The following is a 25,074-nucleotide window of genomic DNA, read 5'->3' as shown; positions in this document are numbered from 1 at the left end:
TCCTCTTCTCACCAACAGAAATAACACAGGAACACAGGAACATAGCATAGAGTCTTTACTAGGATGGAGGTGGGGGAGTGAAGGAAGAAGGGATAGGCTCAGGGCAAGTAGAATGGGGCCACTATTAAATGAGCAGAAGTCCTGAGGATCTTGAGTCATCTTCTGGGGATGAGGAATTGGTGTTGGTTGTGCAGCTAATGTTTGCTGTGGACAAGAGGTGGAGGGATGCGAATATCTTGGCCTCTTTCCAGACGCCGTTCACAGTCAATCAAATAGTTTACTCCATCGATGACCAGTTGTACCAGCTCCACCTAAAGGATACTAATCCTTGGTGTCTGCACACTTCCAGTTGCCTCCCTGTTCACCCTGATTTTCCTTTCAGAATCTATTACATTCCTGAGGCTCGCTCACTATACCACTGCAACCCCCACAAACCTGTACTTTTCCTCAGCTTAAGCCCTTAGGATCTCACCTCTGACTTGCCAAGTCGATCCAAATTAGAGATGTCAAAGACACTGCCTGTGGCAGCAGTGTCCACCCCTCCAGTGCCACGTTTTTGGAGTCTCAGATTCTCCAGGATCTTAGGAAAGCGGCTATCCTAGAGGGGAGGTAGGGATCAGAGGCAGGGTAATTAGAGGCAGAGACTTTTCCTTCCTACCTGCCCAGAGCTTTTGCCCCTTTAGTCACAATTATGTCTGGCTCCTCTCAAAGTAATTACTCACCCCCCCCCCCCCCCTGCAGCTACAAACCTCCTAACTCACACACAGTCCTCTCTAACCCCAGGTCCTTTACTTTGCTTAGCAGCGGCAGTTTGATGTGCACTCCTGCCCGAAGTCCAGTGCCCAGGTTAGATGGACAGGTCAAGATGTATCCCAATCGCTCATTCCACATGAACTCCCAGCCACGTTCTTGGATCAGCCGCTCCACCTGGTCCACAAAGGTTCTGTTAGTGAAAAAGCACGACTATGGCCCCTCCCTTAGCTAACCCAGAGGAACTCTAGAAATACTGCTAGTACTGGAAACTTGGCTTTTTTCTGTAAAAAATAGATAATTTTTATTATCATGTACGTAAGGTAACTTTGATGTTGCCAAATTATGATGCACTTATGTGCACAGTTATAAGATTACAGAAAATCCCTTTTTTTTTTTTTTTTGCATACTAGGGTTTAAACTCAGGGCCTTGTGCTCACTTAGCTGGTGATCTAGCACTTGAATCACACCTCCATCCTGGCTTTTTGCTAGTTATTTTGGAGTTGGTAGGGGGTGTCTCATGAGTATTTCTGCCTGGGCTGGCTCTGAATCAAAATTCTCCAGATCTCAGACTCCTGAGTAGTTAGGATTATGGGCAAGATCCTCAAGCATCCAGCTGAGATTGTGGAAAATTATCTTGTGTGTAGAAGGAAAGAAACTTGAAGGAGTGATGCATTAGAATGATCTAGGGAGATGAACAGAGGTGCAAACTGAACTGAGAAAGCACTGATTATTCCATCGGTTTTTCATGCATCAATTTTCTCTGCTAGTGAGCAGAGGGTACTTGCAGACAGAAACAAAGATGTAAGCTTTGTAACAGGAAGAGGCAAGAGAGCCTTCTGTTAGCCATGGCAGAAACACATAAGAAAGCAGAGAAAATAGAGCAGAAGAGCCAGATTCATAGAGATAAGGGGTTTGGAGGCATGGCTCAGTTGGCAGAGTGATAGCAAATGAGCAAAAGTGTCAGGTACTGAATTCAAGTCCTAGTCTCAGACCCCAGTCAAAAAATAAGAGACATAGGAACATGTAAAGAGCAAGAGAAAGCATGGATAGGATGGTCTTGCTTTATTTACTTCATCATCCTAATCATAATTACTAGAACTGAAGAGACAGGATCTGCCCGAGCAATCAACATGAAGACCACTAAATAAGCAAAGAGGACCCTGTTTATGCTTGAGAAAGAATCATGACATGAGAGATTCTTAAGTGATGAGTGGGAGAAAGCCCTTCCATCAAAAATGATAACAAAAGGGGCTGGGAAGGTGGCTCAGTGGTAAAGTGCTTGCCTTGTATGCATGAGGCCCTGGGTTCAATTCCTCAGCACCACATAAGCAAGAAGGAAAAAAAAGCCATAAGAGGCACTGTGGCTCAAGTCGTAGAGCACTAACTAGCCTTGAGCTGAAGAGCTGAGGGACAGCGCCCAGGCCCAGAGTTCAGGGCCCATGACCAGACCCCCCCCCAAAAAAAAAAAACACAAGCTCGGCCCTGGTAGCTCATGCCTGTAATCCAAGCTACTCAGGAGGCTGAGATCTGAGGATCGAGGTTCAAAACCAGCCCAGACAGGAAAGCTGGTGAGATTCTTATCTCCAATTAATCACAAGAAAAGTCAGAAGCAACGCTGTGGCTCAAGTGGTAGAGTGCTAGCCTTGTGCAGAAGAGCTCAGGGACCATGCCTAGACCCAGAGTTCAAGTCCCAGGACTTTCAAAAAAAAAAAAAAATAACACTGGCTGGGAACCAGTGGTGTACACCTGTAATTCTAGCTATCCGGGAAGCTGGGATCTACAGTATCACTATTGAGGCCAGCCAAAACCTAATATGCACTAGGCTCCATCTCCAAAATAACCAGCGTAAAACCTAAGCTGATGGTATGGGTAAAGTAGGGAAGGGAACTCATAGCTAGGACTTACTGAGCACATACTATGGATCAATTAATTTACCTGCATTATTTAATCCATATTAAAACCTAAAATGCAGGCAAATCTCATTATCTCAATTTCACTGATTAGAAAACTGAGTTATATAGAGTTACTTCAGTATTCTCTTTTTTGTTTATTTTTTTGTCGGTTGTGAGGCTTGAACTCTGGGCTTGGGCACTGTCCCTCAGCTCTTCAGCTCAAGGCTAGTGCTCTACCACTTGAGCCATAGTGCCACTTGTGGTCTTCTGGTGGCTTACTGAAGATAAGAGTCTCACAGACTTTCCTGCCTGGGCTGCCTTTGAACTATGATCCTCAAATTTCAGCCTCCTGAGTAGCTAGGATTACAGGCGTGAGCCACCAGCGCCTGATCCACTTTCCTACTTGCCCCAAATACTATAAACTCAGAATCTAAAAAGGGAGGTCTTTTTTTTTCAAATGCAGAATAAAACTGAATATCTGAGAACATTTAATAAGACTTGGGCTTCATGGCAGTGTCTACTGTGGAATGAAGACATGTCATCTACATAGGCCTGAGAACTCACTCCTCATCTACATTCTGGAACTTGAGCCATCTTCTCAGTCTCTCACACTCTAGCTTAATTCCTAGATAAGATATTTTAGCAAGAATGATAGAATCCACAGCCAAGGCCTACTTTGGCTTAGAGTTATGGGAATATTTTAATATCACAAACATAGCTGTCTCTCACCCCATTCATTAAACTAGGCTCAAACATTTTTCCTTACTTCACATACCACACCACACACCTCTAGCACTGACTTGCTATTATTTTCTTTTTCATTACCTGGCAACTGTTTCATTTACTTTCTTAAGGTTACTGACAATCTTTCTCTCTATTTTTAGGGTGAACATAGGACTTGGTTTCCTCAGAAAAGCCCTGGTGTATACTTATTATTTTGGAGTGATTCATGGTGACTTTTTTTTTTTTTTAAACTGTGTCAGAAATGTCCTGGGCTGGTGGAGAAATGACATATGTCAATGTACGTATGCTACTCTTTGGTTTTCCTTATTTCCTCCCACCCAGCTGCCGCCTTCTCCCACCCTTCTTCTCCAACCTCTTTCAGGCCCCGGCAGAATCTTTCAAACACTTTCTTCATGTTGCCACCTTTCTCCATAGAGATGACCCGGGTATGATCCTCCTCATTCACCCAGATCAAGAAGCTCTTCTCATTGTTGTGCCTGGAGGTAGGAGATAAAGGGATCAAGACATAAGACAAATTAGAAGGGAGAGAGGGTAAAAAAAAAGCACTTTTGTGGGCATGGCGGTGGGGCCTGGGTCGGGGGGCGGGGGGGGGGGGGGGAAGGAGGCAAAGGAACTGCCTCATACCAGATTCCACGAGCATCTGGCCAGTCTCGAGCCATTCCTGCTGCAGTGAGCAATGGGGACACAGGCTTATCAAATAGAAAGTGGTCCTGGGGAAAGGCAAGGGACCTGGGTTAGAAATTCTCACAGTAGTCCCTGGGCCTCTCAGAGCCCATCTCCCTGGTCTGTCCCAACCGCCCCTCTGGTTTATTTTTCCCCTTGTTCCCATTGCCCAGTGCTCTCTCTCAAAAGCCCCCTCACATCAATAAGCTGCTGCTGTTCAGCCTCTGTCATCTCACTGAGCCTATAGTAACGTCCGGCCAGGTCACCCTTCAGGCCGCTCAGAGCCTCCACCACCACACGTTCCACCTCTCGTCGCTCTGCCCGAGTGCAGGCTGGAGGCAGACTGAGTCCTCGGATACTCCGCCCAGTTCTGACTCTCGAGGACAATACATACCTCTCATCGAAGTAGCCAGAACGGATCTAATGGATAAGGGAAACGGATATAAGTCATAGAAACACAATGGATGGGGAATGAAGGTTCTTGGGGGAAGGAGTAGAGGGATCACTGGGCATTCCTACAGCATGTTTTAGGAAGGAGTGGTCCCTTAGAGGAAGCATGCTTATAGAAGTGGACATTATGAGCTCTTCCTCTCTGCCTTGGGCCTGGTCTTGGGGTATTAGGAGTTTGAACTCAGGGCCTCATGCTTGTGGGAAGAGCAGGCAGGCACTCACATCACTGACTGAGCTGCACCTGCAGCTAGGGCATGGTCTTCTCCTATCTGCTACTCCTTTAAGCTATAATTATTTCTCCATATCAAGATTAAAAGCTCAGCAGTATAATAGCCATGAGTCAGGAAATAGTCAAGGTGAAGAGATTGGAGAGCCAGTGTTGGCCACAAAGCAACACAAACCAGAAATGGAGTATCTGGCCTACCTTACTAGCATCAAGGTCAGTGGTATGTTTCATTGTCCGGGGATCATATCCATTGTGTCGTTCTTGGATCACAGGATCAAACAGTTCAGCAAATACCTGAAGGGAAGGGAAGAGGGTAAGGCGGTTACACAGAGGAAATCCCTCCCTAGACCTCCATGGCGGATTGATTTCACTGGGTCAGAAAACTTGAGTATGGACAATCCAGCATCTTGAAGGAAAATGAGGAGAGGGTTTGATTATAGGGGGAAGGAGCTGGGATGACTGGGAGGATGACTCTGATTTCCCAGGGAGACTCTTGGGGACCCCCCTACCTCATAGGTCTCCTCATCTCCAGCCACCATGCCCACAGTCTTGATGAAGGGGTGGCCAGGATTGTCCACGCCAGTCTGGATACACTGATCTAGCGTCCAACCAGTGGGTGTGGTCTTGTCGCAGAGCCGTGCATAGACTGCTGGGGTCAGGTGACTAGCCATGCAGTTGTTGTGCTTTCGGAGGTCTGGGTACTCGGCGCTGGGGAGGGGTGGGGGTACCCAGTAACCATGGAGAGAGGGCACAGGAGACCAGACTAGATACTGCTGTCTGCTGGGAGCTGTCCAGCCATATCTGGCTTTGCTCCTCAGGAGGAGGAGGAATTAGAGGTAGGCTAAGCTTTGATAATCTCTTTAGGGACCTTCAGGGTCTATTCCTTCCCAATACTCCTAGCTGCCTGTGGCTGGCTGGCTGATTTCTCTCCTCCCCCCCCTCCCCCCCAGCCCTGCACAGCTCTTTTCTCCCATGAACACATTAGAGGTGGGGGAGGGGGGAGGACTCAGGAGAATTCAGAAAAAGAGATGGGGGGGGGGGTGGAGAGAAAAGCAGGAAAAGGAGATGGAGAGCAAAATATGATGGTTCCCCTAACCTTTTGATTAGGGATTGGGACAGGGGTAGGGGCGGGGGAATGCACCTGGAGTTTGTTAGAGCCAGGAATGATTTGGGGGATGGATGGATGGATGCCTGGGATATACAGCTTTCCAGAAATGTTCCGGCTTGATGAATTTGCACCCCCTCCCTGTACCTAGAACTCGGGGATCTCCAAATGGTACAGCGACCACCCTGTCCCAGCTCTAGGGGCTTTCGGTTGCCCTGGTCCTCTTCCTCTGTATACCCCCCTCCTATTTCCATTCCATCCATCACCCCCTCTTTCACCCCCACCCCCCACCCCATGCATCTTCAGCACTGATACCTCGGCGGATACAGCCTCCTGCGTTCACTGGCAGCTCGTACAGGTTCCGGACGGAGCAGAAGCCCGGCAGCTACAGACCCAGCTCCGGCCAAAGCCAGGAGCCTGAGCCCCGGGCGGGTAGACAGCAGACGGGAGAAGGGGCCAGCCATGGTGTAGATCGAGGTCGGGGATGGTGGTGCAGCTACGGAATCTTGGAGCAGGATCTGGCACCCGTCAGGATCTGGCGGGAGGGGAAGGGAGAAAAGGATGCGACTGGACAGACAGAGGGACTGCAGCTCGGGTCCGATGGCTGTCACCAAAAGGGGGGGGAGGGTGTGTGTGTGGAGGGGGGAGTCCGGGGGGGGGGATGGAGGTTGAAGCTGGAGAGGGGAGCCCGGAGCCTCGCAGGCTGCAGGAGAGGCGCAATGAGAGGCGGGAGGGGAGGAGGCGGGGAGGGGCTTCCTGAGGCCCCGCCCTCCCCGGCCTGCCACCGAGCTAGGTGTGCGAGGGAGGGGGGTGGGGGGAGGGAGGGTCAGGGGGTGGGCAGCACCGGCCGGGAGATCTCAGACGCGGAGGGGGTGGGGGTGAGGGGAGGGGGTGTGGTAGGCCCACCGGGGATGCGAGGCCTTCCAGATTTCAGCACCAAGTGGAGGACAGCACCCACCGGCGCTAGCCAAACCCCCGAGCACCCTCCCCCCCCCCTTCCCCTCCCCCCTCCCCCCCCCCCTCCTCCACTTTCCTTTTAATCCGAAACCTGAGCCAGAGGGGGTGACTTTGCCCCACCTCGGCTCTTCGTCTGACAACAGCCACCTCCCCATCTTTCTTCCACCCTCCCTTGCCCCCCCAGGGGAGGAGGCCTCTGAGGGAAACAGCGAAATAAACAGAAGATACACCCAGGAAGACCTGGGAAAGCTCAGAGCAGGATTAGAGGCAAGCCAGTCACACGGACACCCGCGGCTTCAAGGTCACCTTTCCCTAAGAACCAGGAAGAAGAAAGACCAAGGTGCCTCCCCGATTCCCTGGAGCTCTCCTAACCAGGCTGAGAAAGGATCCCCTGAATCTAGACTGTGTGTCCCATCCAACTCTGTGGCCCCCCACCCCCACCCCATCTGCAGCCCTGGATATCTTAGGCCTCTCCAGTGGTCCCCTACTCCGTTTGCCCCCTCTTTTAGCTTCCTCCCCATCCCCTACTTCACCCCTGATCCTTTACTTTTTTTTCCCCCCTCTCTCTCCTGTTTTCTTTTCCCAGAACTCCTTGCCTACCTGTGGATTGCTCAGGGTGTAGGGCTGGGGTTGGGCAGGGAATTATGTTTCCTCTTCCTTCTCTGTCTTCACGGTAGCCCCAAGTTCCTGGACTGAAGGGAATATAAAGACTGGAGAAGGGTGTGGTGAGATGACTGGGTGTGGAACAGAACAAGCAGGCACAGGTCTCCAGGCTCCACGTGGGTTTCCTCTCTGGCCTGCTTAATGCTGTTTAATCCAGAGTATAAAGGCAAGTGGAGTCCAAGGGCATAAGGTCATCAGAGAAGCTGCTTTCTTCCAGGTCCCTTCTCTTCCTTCCTCTCTAAGCATATTCACATTTGAGAGGGCTGTTTCCACAGCTCCAAAGGTAACATGAGTGTGACTTTTGTCTTAGCAGAAAGAGCAAAGACCGACTTGAAATAGAATGTGGAGCTTCTGTGTGGAGTGTCAGTTAAGATGGCGTGAACATTGACTTTGCTCTCTTCCCTCAGTTCTCCAAGTAAGTGTGCCTATGAGAGAGAATATTTGGGAAAGAGAACTTCCCTTCATATTGTCTTCAGGCCCTAGGGATGACTCCCCCAAACTCCTACTCTCCTCATTCACTTCAGGCCTCCTTCATGTGCTTTTCCTCAGCTGGCCCATTTGTGGGTATCCGTAGAAGTGATCACTCTCTCTTTTGGGTGTATCTCACTTAGCTCTTCCTCCTGATAAGACATCAGTTATCTTAGAAGAGGTAGAGTTCTGCAGTTGGAGTGTGGTCATCCTTGGAGAGAAGAAAAATGTTACCTGTGCTATGAGTGCTCATTACTTACGTTAAAGAGTAGCGATGAGTAAGGAAATATAATTGCTAGGAATGATGTATATTTAGCCAGGTAAGAGAGGGAGATGATCTTCCAGAATAGCAGGGCTGTTATTTGACTGACGGTATATTAAGGCGATTGGGGCTGGGGGTGGGAAGAGGGAATTACAAGAGAAATAAGCCAGCCAGAAGAGTAGAGAAATTTCCCAAATTTGGAGAGGAGCTGCTCACATTTGAATAATAATTGTGGGCCTTACTGTGGACCTCTGATAGGCATATATTAATACTCATTTAAAACGTTATCCTACAGTATAGGGGAAGTATAATTAATATTTATTTATATCAGTCGTGAGGCTTGAACTCAGGGCCTGGACGCTATCCCTGAGCATTTTTGTGCTCAAGACTAGTGTTCTACCATATGAGCCACAGCACCACTTCCAGTTTTTGAGCAGTTAATTGGAGATGAGTTTCATTGGGACTTTTCTGCCTGGGCTGGCTTCAAACCATGATGCTCAGATCTTGGCCTCCTGAGTAGCTAGGATTACAGGCATGAACCACCAATGCCCAGCTTATTCTACTTTATTTAATAGAATTTAGTATTGCTAATAGTATTTAATATTTAATTAATTGAGCTGGGCCTGGGCACTGTCCCTGATGTATCTTGCCCCTTGCTCCTTCCTTTCTCTTCGTTTCCTGTTTATTATGAATGAACTGCTTTGCTGTATCATAATTCTGATACCATGATAATGTTCTGCCTTATTTCAGGCCTAAAGCAATGGAGCTTAGGGAATATAGACTAAACACTCTGAAACTGTAAACCAAAATAAATCTTCCCTCCTTTAAGTTGCTCTTCTCGGAGGTATTTGTTTCACAGTGACAAAAAAAGCTAACACAGTACCTTACAAATTAATTTCACTCTAATAGATGAGAAAAATGGAGGCTCATTCATAAAGCTGTACAACTATTAAAGGTAAGTGCAAGGTTCAAAAACAGCTTCGCAGCTTCCAATTCTAGAAGACAGAGAAGAAGCAGAGTATGGAGATAGGAGTTAACTTGTCCAGTCTGGGCTGTGAGGGGATAGCTCAAATTGTTGAGTGCCTGCTTAGGAAGCATGAGGCTAGCAGTTCAAACAAAAAGGGGGAAAAATCTAGTCTAATCTTCTTTGTCCATCTATTTTCCTCACAATACAGTTTATCAGTTCTTCCCTTTAACTTTTTTTTTTTTGTCAGTTATTGGGCTTGAACTCAGAGCCTGGGCACTATCCTTGAGCTCTTTTGCTTAAGGCTAGTGCGCCACCACTTTGAGACAATTCCGGTTTTCTGGTGGTTTATTAGTGATAAGAGTCTCACAGACTCTCCTGCCCAGGCTGGCTATGAACGGTGATACTCAGATCTCAGCCTCCTGAGTAGCTAGGATTATAGGTGTGAGCCACCATTGCCTGGCTTCCTTTATGCTTTTTTCATCTACTTCCTTCTATCTTTGTTTTTTTTTTTAAATATCTTTTTTTTTTAAAGCATTACTAGCTTACTTTGGTTATATAAAGAGGGATTTCATTATTTTTTTTTTATTTTTTGGGTCCAGTCGTGGGGCTTGAACTCTGGGCCTGGGCGCTGTCCCTCAGCTCTTCAGCTCAAGGCTAGCGCTCTACCACTTGAGCCACAGTGCCACTTCCAGCTTTTTTTCTTTTTTGCTTATGTGGTGCTGAGGAATCGAACCCAGGGCCTCAGGCATGCAAGGCAAGCGCTCTACCACTGAGCCACCTTCCCAGCCCCGGGATTTCACTATTAACATTTATTTCTACACTGTATGTATTCCCATCAACTCCCCTTTCTCTATCACTTCCCATTCCCCTCCAATTTCAACAGGTTTCATCGCTTTTATTTTCATAGTTGCATGCACCCTATTTCGACCATATTCACCTTCTTTCAAAGTCCTCTTTGTATCTTATATTTTCTGCTTATCTCTAGCCAATAAACGTTTATTGGATCTTTAACCAATAGACGTTTATCTCACCCTCTTATTTGTCATACAAAAGACCTAGGTTTGCCCTCCTGGAGGTTGCAGTGGTACAAACCCTGCCTCCTCCTCTGGAACTCGCTTTTTCCTCGCCATTGGTCTCACTGGAATGTATCTCGGTCTAGACCACGCATCTGGATTGTCTCGACGCAGTTCAGAAATCCGAGGCCCGAGCACAGCATCAGGTTGTATTCCCGCTCAGAACCACTAGGAGTTCCCTTCCCCCGCGCGCGCGCAGGAACGTCGGCCAACGCAGCCTGACTGTGTTGCTCGGTGCGCGCCCTCCGCTGATTGGTAGCTCCGCAAACCAGTCGCGCTCTGATTGGTTCGCTGTCAGGTGTCGCTGCCGGCAGGTTCGGCTGTGCGAGCGGAGGGAGGCGGGTGAGTGCGGGCCGGGGGCGGTGGGGGGAGTGGCTGGGGGAGTGTGTGTGTGTGGGGGAGCTGGGGGCGGTATCGGAGCGGGTGGGGTGGGCTCGGCGGAGTGGGCTCGGTCTCTGCTCTGGGGGCTGTGGTTAGCAAACCGGTGGGGACGGCTTCGGGAGGCCCTGCGGGAGAGGCCTCCATGTCCGCGTCGGGAGAGTGAGGCGGGGACGGCGCGGGGCGGGGGGGGGGGAGGCGGGGGGGGGGAGGCGGGGGGGGGGGGGGGGAGGCGGGCAAAGGCTATAGCGAAGTCAAGAGGGGAGGGCGGTATTCGTGACCCGGCGCCGGGTGAGGAGGAGGAGGAGGAGAGGACAGAGCAGGGACTGGCTCTGCGTGATCGGAAAAGGTCTGCGTGAGGAAGAAGAGGGTCCTGCGTGGGGGCTGGGGGGGGGGAGGATGGAAGGGGAGAAGTCGAAGGACTGGGATGGACAGGGGAGAGTCCGGGTGGAGGGGGTGGGGTGGGGGGGGCGGTGTCTGTGAGAGGAGGGAAGGGGTGAAGTGTCCCAGGGCGGTGGGGGTGGGGGTGGGGGCGAGGACACCCATTCGAGGGTGGTTTGTGGAGGAGAAGGAGATGTTCAGCTCCAGAGAGACACGGATCTCTGGGCAAGTCCTGGCGGGGGAAATCGTTCAAGAGTTCACTGTAAAGATGAGACCAAGGTAGGAAGGAGGATTTGGAGTTCAAGGTCAGCCTGCGCTTACAGAGACCCTGTCAAAAAGAAAGAAAAAGGAGAGGGGGGAAAAAACAAAAGTTACCAGTATTGATGATTCATAAGGGTTTGAAGGACTGTTTCATACAGGGAAATCGTGAGTGGGAGGATATTAGCTCGCTTCACTGGACAAGTTGACCAATGATGGGGGCTGGGGTGGGGTGGGAGGAGGGACCTGCAAGAGGGACCTGTGGGGAGTGGTTAGGGGAGTCAACCATGAGTCTTCTTAGCATGCTGGGGAATGTAGGAGGCTTGAGACTTGAGAACCAGGCATCGGTGTGGTTGTCAGAATGATCCGTGTCAGAATAAGCAGTGTGCATGAAGTATTAAAAAAAAAAAATTAGCCGGGCTCCTGTGGCTCAGGCCTGTAATCCTAGCTTCTCAGGAGGCTGAGATCTGAGGATCGAGGTTCAAAGCCAGCCCGGGCAGGAAAATCCATGAGATTCTTATCTCCAACAAACCACTAGAAAACCGGAAGTGGTGCTGTAGCTCAAGTGGTAGACCGCTGGCCTTGAGCTGAAGAGCTGAGGGACAGCGCTCAGGCCCAGAGTTCAAGCTCTATGACCGACCCCCCCCCCAAAAAAAATACATTAAATATCAAGTGAGGGGATCCACTTTTGGAAGTAGGAAGATATTGGTGGCCTGAAGAGTCCCCCCACCCAGTGAAAGTAAGTATTCCTTTACCACTGATGAACCCTCCATCAAGGCCCTAAGTTCAAAGGGTTAAAACAGTTCCATGGTTTAGCCTCCTCTTTACTTTTCTCTAGATTTAACATAGATGTTCCCAAATTGCCTTCCTGGATGCCTCTCCCTCCCTGCTTGCCTTCCTTACCTATTTACTCTCTTCCTTTTTTCTTGCTTTCTTTCGTCCCTTCCTCCTCCCTTCTTTTCATACTGATTTTGGACATAGTAAGACTGCCCTTTAGCCTAATGCAGAGTTCAAAATTGCCTTACATAATGAAGTTTGGGGAAGAGATGAAGGGGAAGGAGCTAGAAAACAGGAAAGTGGTTTCAGGAACACCACATTAAACCCTAGCTTCTTGCAGAGGTACGTCTAAATAAATCCTGGCTTGTTTCATGGCTATTTCTGTCAGGTTTCTATTTTTTGCTTTGTTAACTATGAATTTGGACCTTCATCTCTCTCCAGTACCTATTTGTGAATGCTTCTTCCCATTTTATTACTTACCACTGTGAAAGAGATTCAAAAACATGACTGTATGCTCAGTGAAAAAAACAAGAAAGACTTAGCAGAAGAAAGGAAAAAGGATTAGGAATCTTAGACAAGAAAGAAAGCCCCTACTTCAGAGAAAGGGTAAAGAGTGTGGCAAAATTCTAATTGCTTAAAGTGTACAGGAACCTTGGGAATGCCACAAGTTATAGAAATTGGGTCAGGTTACTAAAAAAGAGTTCAAAGGAACACCAATGAATTAGGAGAGGTAGTGCACTTATTTATTTTTTTTTTTGTCGGTCGTGGGGCTTGAACTCTGGGCTTGGGCGCTGTCCCTCAGCTCTTCAGCTCAAGGCGAGCGCTCTACCACTTGAGCTACAGCGCCACTTCCGGTTTTCTGGTGGTTTTATTGGAGATAGGAGTCTCACGGTCTCTCCTGCCCGGGCTGGCTTTGAACCGCAATCCTCAGATCTCAGCCTCCTGAGTAGCTAGGATTACAGGCGTGAGCCACCAGCGCCCGGCTCCTAGGTAGTGCATTTATGAGACTACCACACAACTGGAAATGTTAAGGATAAAGATACTGTGTTGCTAGTCACCGGTGGCTTACACCTGTAACCTTAGCTACTCAAGGAGGCTGGGATGTAAAGGATTATGGTTTGAAGCCCACCAAGGCAGAAAAGTCAGTGATTCTACTTCCAAAATAACCAGCCAGACTTGGAGGTATGGCTCAGGTGGTAGAACACCAACCATGAGTAAGGACCCCAGTGAATGTGAAGCCATAAATTCAAACTAGCTTGTGCACACACATACAGACATCAAAAAAGAAAAAGAATGAACCTCGTGGTAGTTAAACAGCAGGTAAGCAGATAATGAAGACTGGAAAGGTTGAGCTCTACACAACGTTGTCTGTAACTTTCAAATTAAAGCTGCAACCACAGTTGTAATGAATGACATAAAAATAGAGAAGGTAATTATGGAAAACTAAAAAGTCCATACCAAAAAAATTAATCTACTCCTGCAGGGATGTTTGTGGCTTTCATTAGAGTTGTCCGTCACTGTCTGAGAACTTACAGAGACCGTGGAAAATTTCTGATGTGTGACTCAATTTTATTTTTGGAAAATAATGACACGATCATATTCCTACAGTTCACTACTAACTAATGTTATCCTTTGGTGTATTCGCTTTAGCTCTTTTCAGCATTGAAATAGATGGTACAGGCAAGATTATAAAGCATCATTTCAATCTTCAGTTCCATTCTTCTTTCTCGTCAGAGCTAAGCACTATCAGTGTCTTACTTTCAGTCCAATTTCAATACTTCTGCTAATTATATATACAATCATAAAAATATTGCTTACTCATAAAAACAGAATTATCCCTGTGCAGCTTGCACTTGGAAACTGTCCATTCATTACATGTAACTTTTTTTTTTTAATTTTAGGAGTCTGATCATAAAGCTTACACTTACCTGGGATTTACAATCTTTATACCTCAGCCTCCCAAGTGCTGGGATTACAGGCATATCCCACCACTTCCAACTACATATAACTATATTTTTGGGCTGTGGGGTAGGGTGGTCGTGGGGCTTGAACTCTGGGTCTGGGCATTGTCCCTGAGCTCTTCAGCTCAAGGCTAGCAGTCTACCACTTGAGCCACAGCTCCACTTCTGGTTTTCTGGTGGTTCATTGGTTAAAGTCTCACTGACATTCCTGCCCAGGCTGGCTTTGAACCTGGATCCATCATCAGATCTCAGCCTCCTAAATAGCTTAGGATTACAGGCTTGAGACACCAATGCCCAGCTAACTCTATTCTTCTGTTTTTGTAAACTGCTGTTAGTGTGATGTTTCTTGAGTTAATGTTTATAGGAATAAAGATTGAGTTTAAGAGCAAAGCCAGCTGAGTTATCTTGCTCTTGAGTCCTTAAGTTTAGCCCTGCTATGGGGAGGTAGAGAGGGCTAAGAACTTGGTGAAAAGAATCCAAAGTTTAGCATGTCTCTCTAATCTTCTCTTCTGGTAGAAATCAACTATAGCCTTCCTTGAAGAACTGCCTTTCCCATTCACTGGCTGGAGTGACATTGTTTCCTGCTGGCAGAACCAGGGACATGCCAGCACTGTAAGGCTTCATCTCTTGATCCTCTTACCAATTTCGTGGTTGGGTGGGGTAAGGAGGGAAGGAAAAAGGAGTCTTGCCTTTTTTTTTTTTTAATGGCTCTTGAGTTATTCAAATCATAGCCCATACATAGCCTCCTTTCTTAATGATCTTTCTTTACTTCCTGTTCTCCTTTGTAGTTCTTTCTTTTCCAGTTCTCTAGACTCCATCCTCACCCACTGCCAAGGGGCTTGGATCTGAGCTGATGGGATACCTTCCTCCGCAGAGCGGGATGAGTGGGTGTTCCAGCGGGGATGTGGTCATTGACGGCCAGTGAGGACGAAAGCGCCACGGCCCACTTCTTCCTTGGAGCTGGAGATGAGGGGCTGGGAACCCATGGACTAGGCATGAGGACAGAAGAGAGTGACAGCGAGCTCCTTGAGGATGAGGAGGACGAAGTGGTAAGACTAGGGGGAAGGAGGTGACTTGGCGTTGGGACTCCGGTCGTAGAGAGTTGGGATTTCTTCCCAGATGCATAAAGCAGGCGCTATCCTGGTTAGAAAAGAGGCACTAGAAACCGATAGATTGCCCCTCTTTGAAACCCCTGTTCCTCAGTGTGCCTATAGCTCACACCTGTAATCCTAGCTCCTCTGGAGGCTGCCATCTGAAGATTGAGATTCGAAGCTAGCTGAACCAGAATAGTTCATTAGATGCTTACCTTTAGTTAACCAGCAAAAATGCCAGATACAGAAGCATGCCTCAGGTGGTAGAGCGCCAACCCTGAATGAAATAAGCCAAGTAGTATGAGGTCCTGAGTTCAAGCCCTGGTACCAGCAGAAAATAAAAGAGAAAGAGGCTGGGAAGGTGGCTCAGTGGTAGAGTGCTTGCCTTGCATGCCTGAGGCCCTGGGTTCAATTCCTCAGCACCACATAAGCAAAAAGAAAAAAAAAAAAGCCGGAAGTGGCGCTGTGGCTCAAGTGGTAGAGCGCTAGCCTTGAGCTGAAGAGCTGAGGGACAGTGCCCAGACCCAGAGTTCAGGCCCCACGACCGGACCCAAAAAAAAAAGAAAAGAGAAAGACACTCCTGCTCTATTACCGTCCTTCTGTTATCTCGTGATCATTCTGCTTTAGCACACATTTCCCACCATGGGAAGACTTCTGTCCTTTATAGAAATCCATAAACTGCTCCAACCTGGACCAAAGTTAGGAGGTACCCTTTACCTCAAAGGGCCAAAGAACCTGTGCCCTTAAAGACAGGAGACTGTTCTCTGGTGAGGCTGATAAAGGTGGGGAAGTTCTCAAGTTCTGATAGTATTTTTCTGTATGTAGCCTCCAGAACCTCAGATCATTGTTGGCATCTGTGCCATGACCAAGAAGTCCAAGTCCAAACCAATGACCCAAATCCTAGAGCGACTCTGCCGATTTGACTACCTGACTGTCATCATCCTGGGAGAAGATGTCATCCTCAATGAACCTGTGGAAAACTGGCCATCCTGCCACTGCCTCATCTCTTTCCACTCCAAAGGTTAGGGTCTGAAAAGGAAAGTGGGGAGAAGGGTAGTTGAAAATGCTGGATTCAGAATCGGAGTCTTATTAGAAAGGAGGCCGAAGTGGCAGAGTATTAGCCTTGAGCAAAAGAAGCTCAGGAACAGTGCCCAGGCCCTGAGTTCAAGCCCCAGGACTGGCAATGAAAAAAGAAAAAAAAAAAAGAAGGGAGGGAGGGAGGGAGAGAGGGAGGGCAGGCCAGGCCATCAGATCTTCCAGCACACTAGAGAACACTACAAAGGAAGTTTGTTTTCCCCAGATTGACTATTTTAAGGGCCATATTCTATCTTCAAGGTAACTAAAGATTTTTGACAGCATTTGGTTCCTGGAGGACCCTCAATACAATGAACGTTTTTCCACACCTCCCTGCCTCCTTCTCCCCCTCCCCCATGAATATCTTAGACTTGGGGATGGGCAGAGGATTAATGATGCATTGGATTGGGTAGAGCTCAGTGGCAGCTACCAGGTTTAATGTGTCTCTCTTGTTTTCTCACCCTGTCTCTTTTGACTTTCTCTGTTTCATTTCTTCATCCCAGGTTTTCCTCTGGACAAAGCTGTGGCTTACTCTAAGCTTCGAAATCCCTTTCTTATCAACGATCTGGCCATGCAGTATTACATCCAAGATAGGTATAGCTTCCTGTGGGCCAGGGGTGGGTGACTCTGAGATTATGCCCATTTAGAGAATACATTCTGGGAGGGGTTGGGTTAAACAGACACGCTTAATTTTTGTACCCTGTTGAGTTCTGAGGCCCGGAGCCTGCTAATCCCTGTATGAATTAAATCCTTAGCTTCTCTCCCTAGTTCTTCCACCCCTCCCAGTTTATTTATTTGTGTGGGACAGGAGGGAGGTATACCGGATCCTGAAAGAGGAGGGTATTGATCTGCCTCGCTATGCTGTACTCAACCGTGACCCTGCCCGACCCGAGGGTGAGTACCTGACCTTGCCTAGTCCTTCCCTGTTTTGCTTTCCAATGACTGAACTCTGTGACCACCCTCTAGACATCTCCGACATGCCACCTAACTGTGGGGCTCTGAGTATTGGATTATGGATAGGGTGAGAGCCACAATCTTTAGACAGAACCTTTGACCTGTTATATAGCTATTATTCTCTCTATATGCCATATGCAAATATTACCGCATCTTTTATTTAGATAGAGATGGTCATAAAAATTTGAGAATTATAGGGATGGGGAAGTGAGAGTTGGAAGTCTGTTACAACCTTAACCCCTCTCAGAGTGCAACCTGATAGAAGGTGAAGACCAAGTAGAGGTCAATGGAGCTGTGTTTCCTAAGCCCTTTGTGGAGAAGCCCGTGAGTGCCGAGGACCACAACGTTTACATCTACTACCCCAGTTCAGCTGGAGGAGGAAGCCAGCGTCTCTTCCGTAAGGTGTGGGAGACAGTTTGTGCATCTGGGAAATTAGAATGGTAGAAGGAAAGAATGATATATATTTTTTTGTTTTTGCTTTTGTTTTTTGTTGTTGTTGGTCGTGGGGCTTGAATTCTGGGCCTGGGTGCTGTCCCTCAGCTCTTAAGCTCAAGGCTAGTGCTCTACCACTTGAGCCACACTGCCACTTTGTGGTGGTTTATTGGAGATAAGAGTCTCAGGGACTTTCCTGCCCGGGCTGGCTCTGAACTGTGATCCTCAGATCTCAGCCTCCTGAATAGTTAGGATTACAGGTGTGAGCCACCAGCGCCCGGCGAAAGAATGATATTGTTGGGAGAGGAGCTGGGAGATTTAGGAACAAATCTTGGGGTTGAGGCAATTGTTTTCCTTTTTTTTTCTTTTTCTTTCTTTCTTTTCTTCCTGAAGATTGGCAGCCGGAGCAGTGTTTACTCTCCTGAGAGCAGTGTCCGAAAGACAGGGTCATACATCTATGAGGAGTTTATGCCGACAGATGGCACAGATGTCAAGGTTATGGTGGATACAGGGATTTAAGACATCGTTAATGTCTGGGTGGGAATGGGGTGCTTGGGAAGCCGGTGGAAGTGTATGGGGAGGGGAATGAGTCCTAGACAATAAAGTGTACCTACAATTGGCTTCTTGTGTGCATGGATGCCAATACTGGTACTTGAATTCAGAGCCTGGGTGCAGCCCCTTAACTTTTTTGCTCATGGCTTAGCATTCTACCACCTGAGCCACAGCTCCAATTTTGGCTTTTTTTTTTTTTTTGGCGGGGGGTCAGTGTTGGGACTTGAACTCAGGGCCTGGCTGTTGTCCCTGAAATTCCATGCTCAAAGCTAGCACTCTACCACTTGAACCAGCACCACTTCCATTTTTTTTCTGAGTGGTTAGTTGAGGAATCTCAAAGGGACTTTCCTGCCGAGGCTGGCTTTGAACTGCAATTCTCAGATCTCAGCCTCCTGTATAGCTAGGATTATAGGCGTGAGCCACTGGTGCTCAGTTCACTTTTGGCTTTTTGAAGGTTAACTGGAGATAAGTGTCTCACAGGCTTTCCTGCCTCAGTTGTTTCAAATTGATCCTCAGATTTAAGCCTCCTGATTAGCTAGGATTTCAGACCAGCACCCAGTTTACAATTGGCTTTCATAGGAAGATAACAAATGAAACCTTAAGACTCATTTTCACCATTAGAGCAAGGACAAAGTAGAATGGGGAATGAATGATAGAATATTGACAAACCTTTTTTTTTGGTGCTATTCTTGGGGCTTGAACTCAATGCTTGGGCACTGTTCCTGAGACTTTATACTCAAGGCTAGCATTCTACCCCTTGAGTCACAGTTTCACTTCCAGCTTTTTTTTTTTTTTGGGTCCGGTCATGGGGCCTGAACTCTGGGCCTGGGCACTGTCCCTCAGCTCTTCAGCTCAAGGCTAGCACTCTACCACTTGAGCCACAGTGCCACTTCCGGCTTTTTTCTTTTTGCTTATGTGGTGCTGAGGAATCGAACCCAGGGCCTCAGGCATGCAAGGCAAGCGCTCTACTACTGAGCCTCCTTCCCAGCCCCTCACTTCCAGCTTTTTGTAGTTAATTGAACATAAAAGTCGCTTAGACTTTCCTGCCTGAGCTAGCTTTGAACCTCAATCCTTAGACCTCAGCCTCTTGAATAGGATTACCGAGGTGAGCCACTGGCATCTGGTAGCAAACTCTTTTATAATGAAGACGAGTAGCTCCAGAGTCCCAGAGTAAAGCCTTCATAATGACACCGCAGTAGGGCTCAGGAACAAAAATGTCATGCTCCTTACTCTTAATACTCAAAGTTTGTTGGTTTGGATTGGTTTGGGTTTTACTCTGAATCTAGTCTACAGACCTAGTGCTCATATTGTCTTCTCATATACAGGGTGAGCTGTGGGCATACTCAGTGATGCTATGTACCTGCAGGTATATACAGTGGGGCCAGATTATGCCCATGCTGAAGCTAGAAAATCTCCAGCTTTGGATGGGAAGGTTGAACGAGACAGTGAGGGAAAAGAGGTTCGCTATCCAGTCATGCTGACTGCTATGGAAAAGCTGGTGGCAAGGAAGGTCTGCGTAGCTTTTAAGGTAAGTGAGGGTCCCGGGGTACCATGGAATGAGCGCGAGAGATAGGAACCAAGAATGATGCTATTTCCATATTTTCTTTCCTCCCCTACAGCAAACAGTTTGTGGATTTGACCTTCTTCGGGCCAATGGTCACTCCTTTGTGTGTGATGTCAATGGCTTCAGTTTTGTCAAGAACTCTATGAAATACTATGATGACTGTGCCAAGATTCTGGGGTAAGAAGCAGAGGGTCTGGACAGGGGAGGGAGGGAGGGCTTAGAGAAAAGGGTTAGAAAGCTTTCTCTTTTTTTTTTTTTTTGCCAGTCCTGGGGCTTGAACTCAGGCCTGGGTGCTGTCCTTGGGCCTCTTTGTGCTCAAGGTTAGAGCCACAATGCCACTTCTAGTTTTTCCTGAGTAGTTTATTGGAAATAAGAGTTTCACAGGGACTTTTCTGCCCAGACTGCCTTTGAACCCTTATCTTCAGATCTCAGCCTCCTGAGTAGCTGGGATTACAGGTGTGAGTCACCAGCGCCCGGCTGTTTTCTCTTTATTTTAAATATTGGAAAAATGATTTAAAAAGGAAAAAGGGAAAGAGTCTCCTTAGACCTTTTGCCTTTCCAACACTGCGTTCCTCAGAGATGAGGATAGTTTTAAACATAACATATTGTCCTTTTCTGCCATGTATAAATAAACTGTATTTATTTTTACTAAACGTGATCATACTATGATTTTGTTCCAAAGTTGACTTTAAAAACTCATCATGTAGCTGGGCACCGGTGGCTCACACCTGTAATCCTAGCTACTCAGGAGGCTGACATCTGAGGATCACGGTTCAAAGCCAGCCCGGGCAGGAAAGGCTGTGAGACTCTTAATTCCAATAAACCACTCAAAAAACCAGAAGTCATTCTGTGGCTCAGTTGGTAGAGCACTAGCTGAAGAGCTGAGGGACAGCGCCCAGGCCCAGATTTCAAGCCCCATGACTGACAAAAAAAAAAAAATTATATATATATATATATATATATATATATATATATATATATATACACACACACACACACACACAATTAACCATCAGAAAAATGGAAGTGGTTCTGTGGCTGAAGAACTCAGGTACAATGCCTGGGCCTAGAGTTCAAGCCCCATAACAAACAAAAATAAATGAATAAATAAAGTAAATGGAAATCAAATAAATACTCTATTTAGATTATAGGTCTGGGCACCAAGTCCCTGAATTCAAACACTAGTGCCACAAAAAAAAAGAGAATATAGTAGAAACCTCTGGTTATATGCATTCTCTCTTCTCCACCCAGAAAGAACTATAACCCTTAATTTGGTATTTATCACACCCATGCATTTACTTATGTATCTACCATATATGAATGGGTATGTGGTTACATGTTTTTGAACTTCATATTAATGTTTTCAGCATGTTTTGTTGTTGTTGTGTTTTTGGTGGTGGTACTGGAGTTTGAATTCAGGGCCTCATGCTTGTCAGAGCCCGTACCTCTAACAGTGGAGATGGAGTTGAATAAACTTTTCTGCCTGGGTTGGACTCAAACTGTGTAGCCTCAAAATGCTAGCTTCCCACGTAGTTAAAAGATTACAGGTGTGTGCCCCCATTACATAGTGTGAGCTTGACTCACATGTGTAGTTCTGGTTTATTTATTTTCATATAAATCTTCATGATTCTTCTAGAAATACCATTATGCGGGAGCTTGCCCCACAGTTCCAGATCCCGTGGTCCATCCCCACAGAGGCTGAGGACATTCCCATTGTTCCTACCACATCTGGCACTATGTAAGCAAAAGTAAAAGCCCTGGAGCGATCTGTGTAAGATGCGGGGTTTCTTAAGTCAGACCAGTGGTTGCTTCCTGACTCTCTGCTATCTAACTAGTAAAACCTGGGCCTCTTCTAGATGGTCTCTTTAAATCCTGATCTCAGATCGCTGTTCTTTGACATGTCAAGTAGGAGATGGTGATGGGTCATGGGTAAGGTTTGGGGTAGGAGAAAGGCTCTGAAAAGATTCCTGATCTTAGGATGGAACTTCGTTGTGTCATTGCAATTATCCGTCATGGGGATCGTACCCCCAAACAGAAGATGAAGATGGAGGTGACACACCCAAGGTAGGAAGAATATCCTACTTTAGACAAATAAGGATTTTTTTCCACTTTTTTGTTGTTGTTGTTGTTGGTTTTGGGGCTTGAACTTGAGGAAGATTGGATGGAAAACAGCTTTCAGAAGCGCTGATTATCTCACTCCTTACTTCTTCAGGTTTTTTACTCTGTTTGAGAAACATGGTGGATATAAAACAGGGAAATTAAAACTCAAGCGACCTGAGCAACTGCAGGTGAGGTGGTGAATTGGGTCAGGTGTACTAGGGCTAGAAAAGAGAGGAGTGGGATGTGAGAGAGGGGAGGGGCAGATGGAAGGATAGCTAGCCAGGACCTCATCTCCTGCATACATATCCTTTTATAACCTGTAGGAAGTGCTGGACATTACAAGGCTGCTGCTTGCTGAACTGGAGAAAGAACCAAGTGGTGAGATCGAGGAAAAGACTGGGAAGTTAGAGCAGCTGAAGTCCGTGTTGGAAATGTGAGAAAAGGGTTCAGCAAAAGGGATTCATTAGTGAGAATGGGGTTCTGGGACAGGAAGTAAACTGCGGCTTTGTCCTACAGGTATGGTCACTTCTCAGGTATCAACAGGAAGGTCCAGTTGACTTATTACCCTCATGGAGTAAAAGCTTCTAATGACAGGCAAGGTAAGATCTTGTCTCTGATTCTTGAATCTATAGGTGGCCCTTATCTCAAAAGTTACTTTTTTTTTTTTTTTTTGCCAATCCTGGGGCTTGAACTCAGGGCCTAGGCACTATCCCTGAGCATCTCTGTACTCAAGGCTAGTGCTCTACCACTTGAGCCACAGCGCCACTTCCAGCTTTTTCTGTTTATGTGTGGTACTGAGGAATCGAACCCAGGGCTTCATGCATGCAAGGCAAGCACTCTACCACTAAGCCACTTTCTCATCTTTTTTTTATTTATTTTTATTTTTATTAGTCGTGGGGCTTGAACTCAAGGCTTGGGCTCTGTGCCTGAGCTCTTTTGCTCAAGGCTAGCACTCTACCACCTGAGCCACACCTCCACTCTGGTTTTCAGTGGTTCATTGAAAATCAGAGTTTCACAGACTTTCCTACCTGGATTGGCTTCAAACTGCAGTCCTCACATCTCAGCTTCCTGAGTAGCTAGGATTATAGGCATGAGCCACCAGTGCCTGGCAGAAAACCTAATGTTGTGATATTTTCATCATATTGCTTAGATCTGAGCCTGCCTACTGCCCCTTCTTTCCTCAGATGTCCAGCAGGAGACTCTGTCACCATCTCTATTGCTGGTTCTGAAGTGGGGTGGAGAACTGACACCCGCTGGCCGTGTTCAGGCTGAGGAACTGGGGCGAGCTTTTCGCTGCATGTACCCTGGAGGCCAGGGTGAGTGTTCGGCGGTGGTGGTGGTATGAATACCTAGAAGGGCTAAGATAAGATTCATGAGAGAATAATAATAATATAATAATATCAAATAATAATAAAAATAATAATGAGAGAATAATAAAAAAAGAGACAGAGGGGAAAATTAATATTCTTTGATGTGGATTCAGTCCTGATCCTCTCCTCTGCCCCCGCAGGTGACTATGCTGGATTTCCTGGTTGTGGGCTACTCCGTCTCCATAGCACTTTCCGCCATGACCTCAAGATCTATGCCTCTGATGAAGGCCGTGTCCAGATGACTGCAGCTGCCTTTGCCAAGGTACACCCTACCGTTCTTCTTACAGCAGTCCCACCTGCCATTAGGTAGAAAAACAGAGTTTGGAGCGCTAGAGGGGAAATGTCAAGATGTTGGTCTGTCAACTCAGAGCTTGCTTCCATACTACCAAGAAGGACTTGAGAATAACTGGTGGGAGATGGTCCCTTCACCTGTACCCCAGCTCTTCAAGCCAGCTCCTGTTTGATCTCTGGGACCACCTAAGCCTAAGACAACTGCTATCCAGGAAGAGAAACTAAAGGACTTTATGCTTCCCCTCCAGGGCCTCTTGGCTCTAGAAGGAGAACTGACACCCATTTTAGTACAAATGGTGAAGAGCGCCAACATGAATGGGCTCCTGGACAGTGACAGTGACTCCTTGAGCAGCTGCCAGCACCGGGTGAAGGCTCGGCTGCACCACATTTTGCAGCAGGATGCACCCTTTGGCCCTGAGGACTATGATCAGGTCAGGTTCTTCTTATCTCTCTGCCCCCAGATACCCTGGATCCCAAATTCCTAAGGTTCTAAATAATAGCAGTCAATATAGCAGTACATATTACATGCCAGGGACTATTTTAGGGGAGATATATATATATATGATATATGCAGTATATACACACTATACATAAAATATATTCACTATGTGTTATATATAAAAATATAACTATATATTATATATACACTGTATAGGGGCTGGGAAGGTGGCTCAGTGGTAGAGAGCTTGCCTTGCATGCCTGAGGCCCTGGGTTTGATTTTCCAGCACCACATAAGCAAAAAAGAAAAAAAAAAAAAGCTGGAAGTGGTGCTGTGGCTCAAGTGGTAGAGGGCTAGCCTTGAGCTGAAGAGCTGAGGGACAGCGCCCAGGCCCAGAGTTCAGGCCCCATGACCGGACCCCAGAAAAAAAATACACTGTATAATATATAACCTCAATCCTTGCAACAACTCTTTCAGATAAGTATGCATCCATAATTCTCTTATCTGCACTTTTAAAAATTGAAAAGACATTTGTATAAGTTTGTCATCAAGTTTAATTTGGCAGCCAAATCTGACACGAACTGTCATAAGACTAAACCACTATGCCTGGCTCACTTAAGCCTTTTTTTTTTTTTTTGCCAGTCCTGGGGCTTGAATCCATGGTCTGGACTCTGTCCTGGAGCTTCTTTTGCTCAAGGCTAGCACTCTTATCACTTGAGCCACAGACCACTTCCGGCTTTTTCTGTTTACTCGGTACTGAGGAATCAAACCCAGGGCGTCATGCATGCTGTGCAAGCACTGTACCGCTAAGCCACATTCCCAGCCTCTAGGCCATTTTTTAAATATCCAGTTTGGTGGCATTATGTACATTCATATTGTTGTCTAACTATTTCTGATAGGTTCCTAAATGAGCTAGTAGCTGAGCTCATTACCTGCATTTGCTATGTTTTCCCCTGACCTCCTATTCTAGGTCTAGGCAGGATAATATTATTTGTAAATTTATTCATCAAAATATTCTAGAGATTTTTTTTTTGGTTTAATCTAGAGTATTTTCATGTCTATTTAGCATCTCTAAGAGATGAACTTAGGTATGTTTTATTTTTTCTGCACCCCAAGGCTTTTAGATCAGACCCTCTTAGATGACTATGTGCTAGCACACATATGGATAGAAGGTCCCAGAACTAGTATGTCCATTAGCCTAAGAATATTCATTGAAGTGAGCCAAAAAA

The 25,074-nt window shown here is 46.8% G+C and overlaps 2 protein-coding genes across 11 annotated transcripts in view; one reads left to right on the top strand and one right to left on the bottom strand.

Annotated features, from left to right (window-relative positions):
* Positions 1–40: 40 nt before the first annotated feature.
* Positions 41–7,556, bottom strand: LOC122114479 (creatine kinase U-type, mitochondrial). 2 transcript variants are annotated; one of them, XM_042687662.1, is made up of 10 exons: positions 7,391–7,556; positions 6,149–6,368; positions 5,238–5,436; positions 4,927–5,022; positions 4,251–4,472; positions 4,014–4,099; positions 3,742–3,865; positions 793–927; positions 473–598; positions 41–311 (listed from the first exon to the last, which is right to left on the bottom strand). In XM_042687662.1, the coding sequence occupies exons 2-10, from the start codon at positions 6,295–6,297 to the stop codon at positions 195–197; spliced, it is 1,254 nt and encodes a 417-aa protein (XP_042543596.1). In that variant the 5' UTR covers positions 6,298–6,368; positions 7,391–7,556; the 3' UTR covers positions 41–194. The 2 variants fall into 2 exon arrangements, with proteins under 2 accessions (XP_042543596.1, XP_042543597.1); XM_042687663.1 differs by lacking the exon at positions 7,391–7,556 and adding an exon at positions 7,031–7,052.
* A 234-nt stretch (positions 7,557–7,790) lies between these two features.
* Positions 7,791–25,074, top strand: part of Ppip5k1 (diphosphoinositol pentakisphosphate kinase 1) — a 42,248-nt gene continuing 24,964 nt past the window's right edge. For 2 of the 9 annotated variants that reach the window (XM_042687561.1, XM_042687554.1), the window contains exons 1-18: positions 10,532–10,565; positions 14,495–14,590; positions 14,782–15,027; positions 15,895–16,090; positions 16,647–16,737; positions 16,952–17,037; positions 17,345–17,499; positions 17,923–18,024; positions 19,448–19,609; positions 19,701–19,822; positions 21,282–21,383; positions 21,623–21,709; positions 21,858–21,933; positions 22,069–22,178; positions 22,262–22,344; positions 22,930–23,061; positions 23,256–23,377; positions 23,655–23,837. In XM_042687561.1, the coding sequence (XP_042543495.1) occupies positions 14,881–15,027; positions 15,895–16,090; positions 16,647–16,737; positions 16,952–17,037; positions 17,345–17,499; positions 17,923–18,024; positions 19,448–19,609; positions 19,701–19,822; positions 21,282–21,383; positions 21,623–21,709; positions 21,858–21,933; positions 22,069–22,178; positions 22,262–22,344; positions 22,930–23,061; positions 23,256–23,377; positions 23,655–23,837 (1,956 nt within the window). In that variant the 5' untranslated portion in view covers positions 10,532–10,565; positions 14,495–14,590; positions 14,782–14,880. Of the gene's footprint in view, positions 7,869–10,531; positions 10,566–10,926; positions 10,951–14,494; positions 14,591–14,766; positions 15,028–15,894; positions 16,091–16,646; positions 16,738–16,951; positions 17,038–17,344; positions 17,500–17,922; positions 18,025–19,406; positions 19,610–19,700; positions 19,823–21,281; positions 21,384–21,622; positions 21,710–21,857; positions 21,934–22,068; positions 22,179–22,261; positions 22,345–22,929; positions 23,062–23,255; positions 23,378–23,654; positions 23,838–25,074 lie in introns of those variants that run through there. The other 7 variants (XM_042687560.1, XM_042687559.1, XM_042687555.1 and 4 more) reach the window with 6 other exon arrangements.

The sequence above is a fragment of the Dipodomys spectabilis genome, unplaced genomic scaffold (assembly GCF_019054845.1).
Source record: "Dipodomys spectabilis isolate Male_0828 unplaced genomic scaffold, ASM1905484v1 ptg000108l, whole genome shotgun sequence".
Classification (NCBI taxonomy): Eukaryota; Metazoa; Chordata; class Mammalia; order Rodentia; family Heteromyidae; genus Dipodomys; species Dipodomys spectabilis.
Note: the sequence above shows the minus strand (reverse complement) of the source record. Positions and strands in the feature narration are given on the sequence as shown.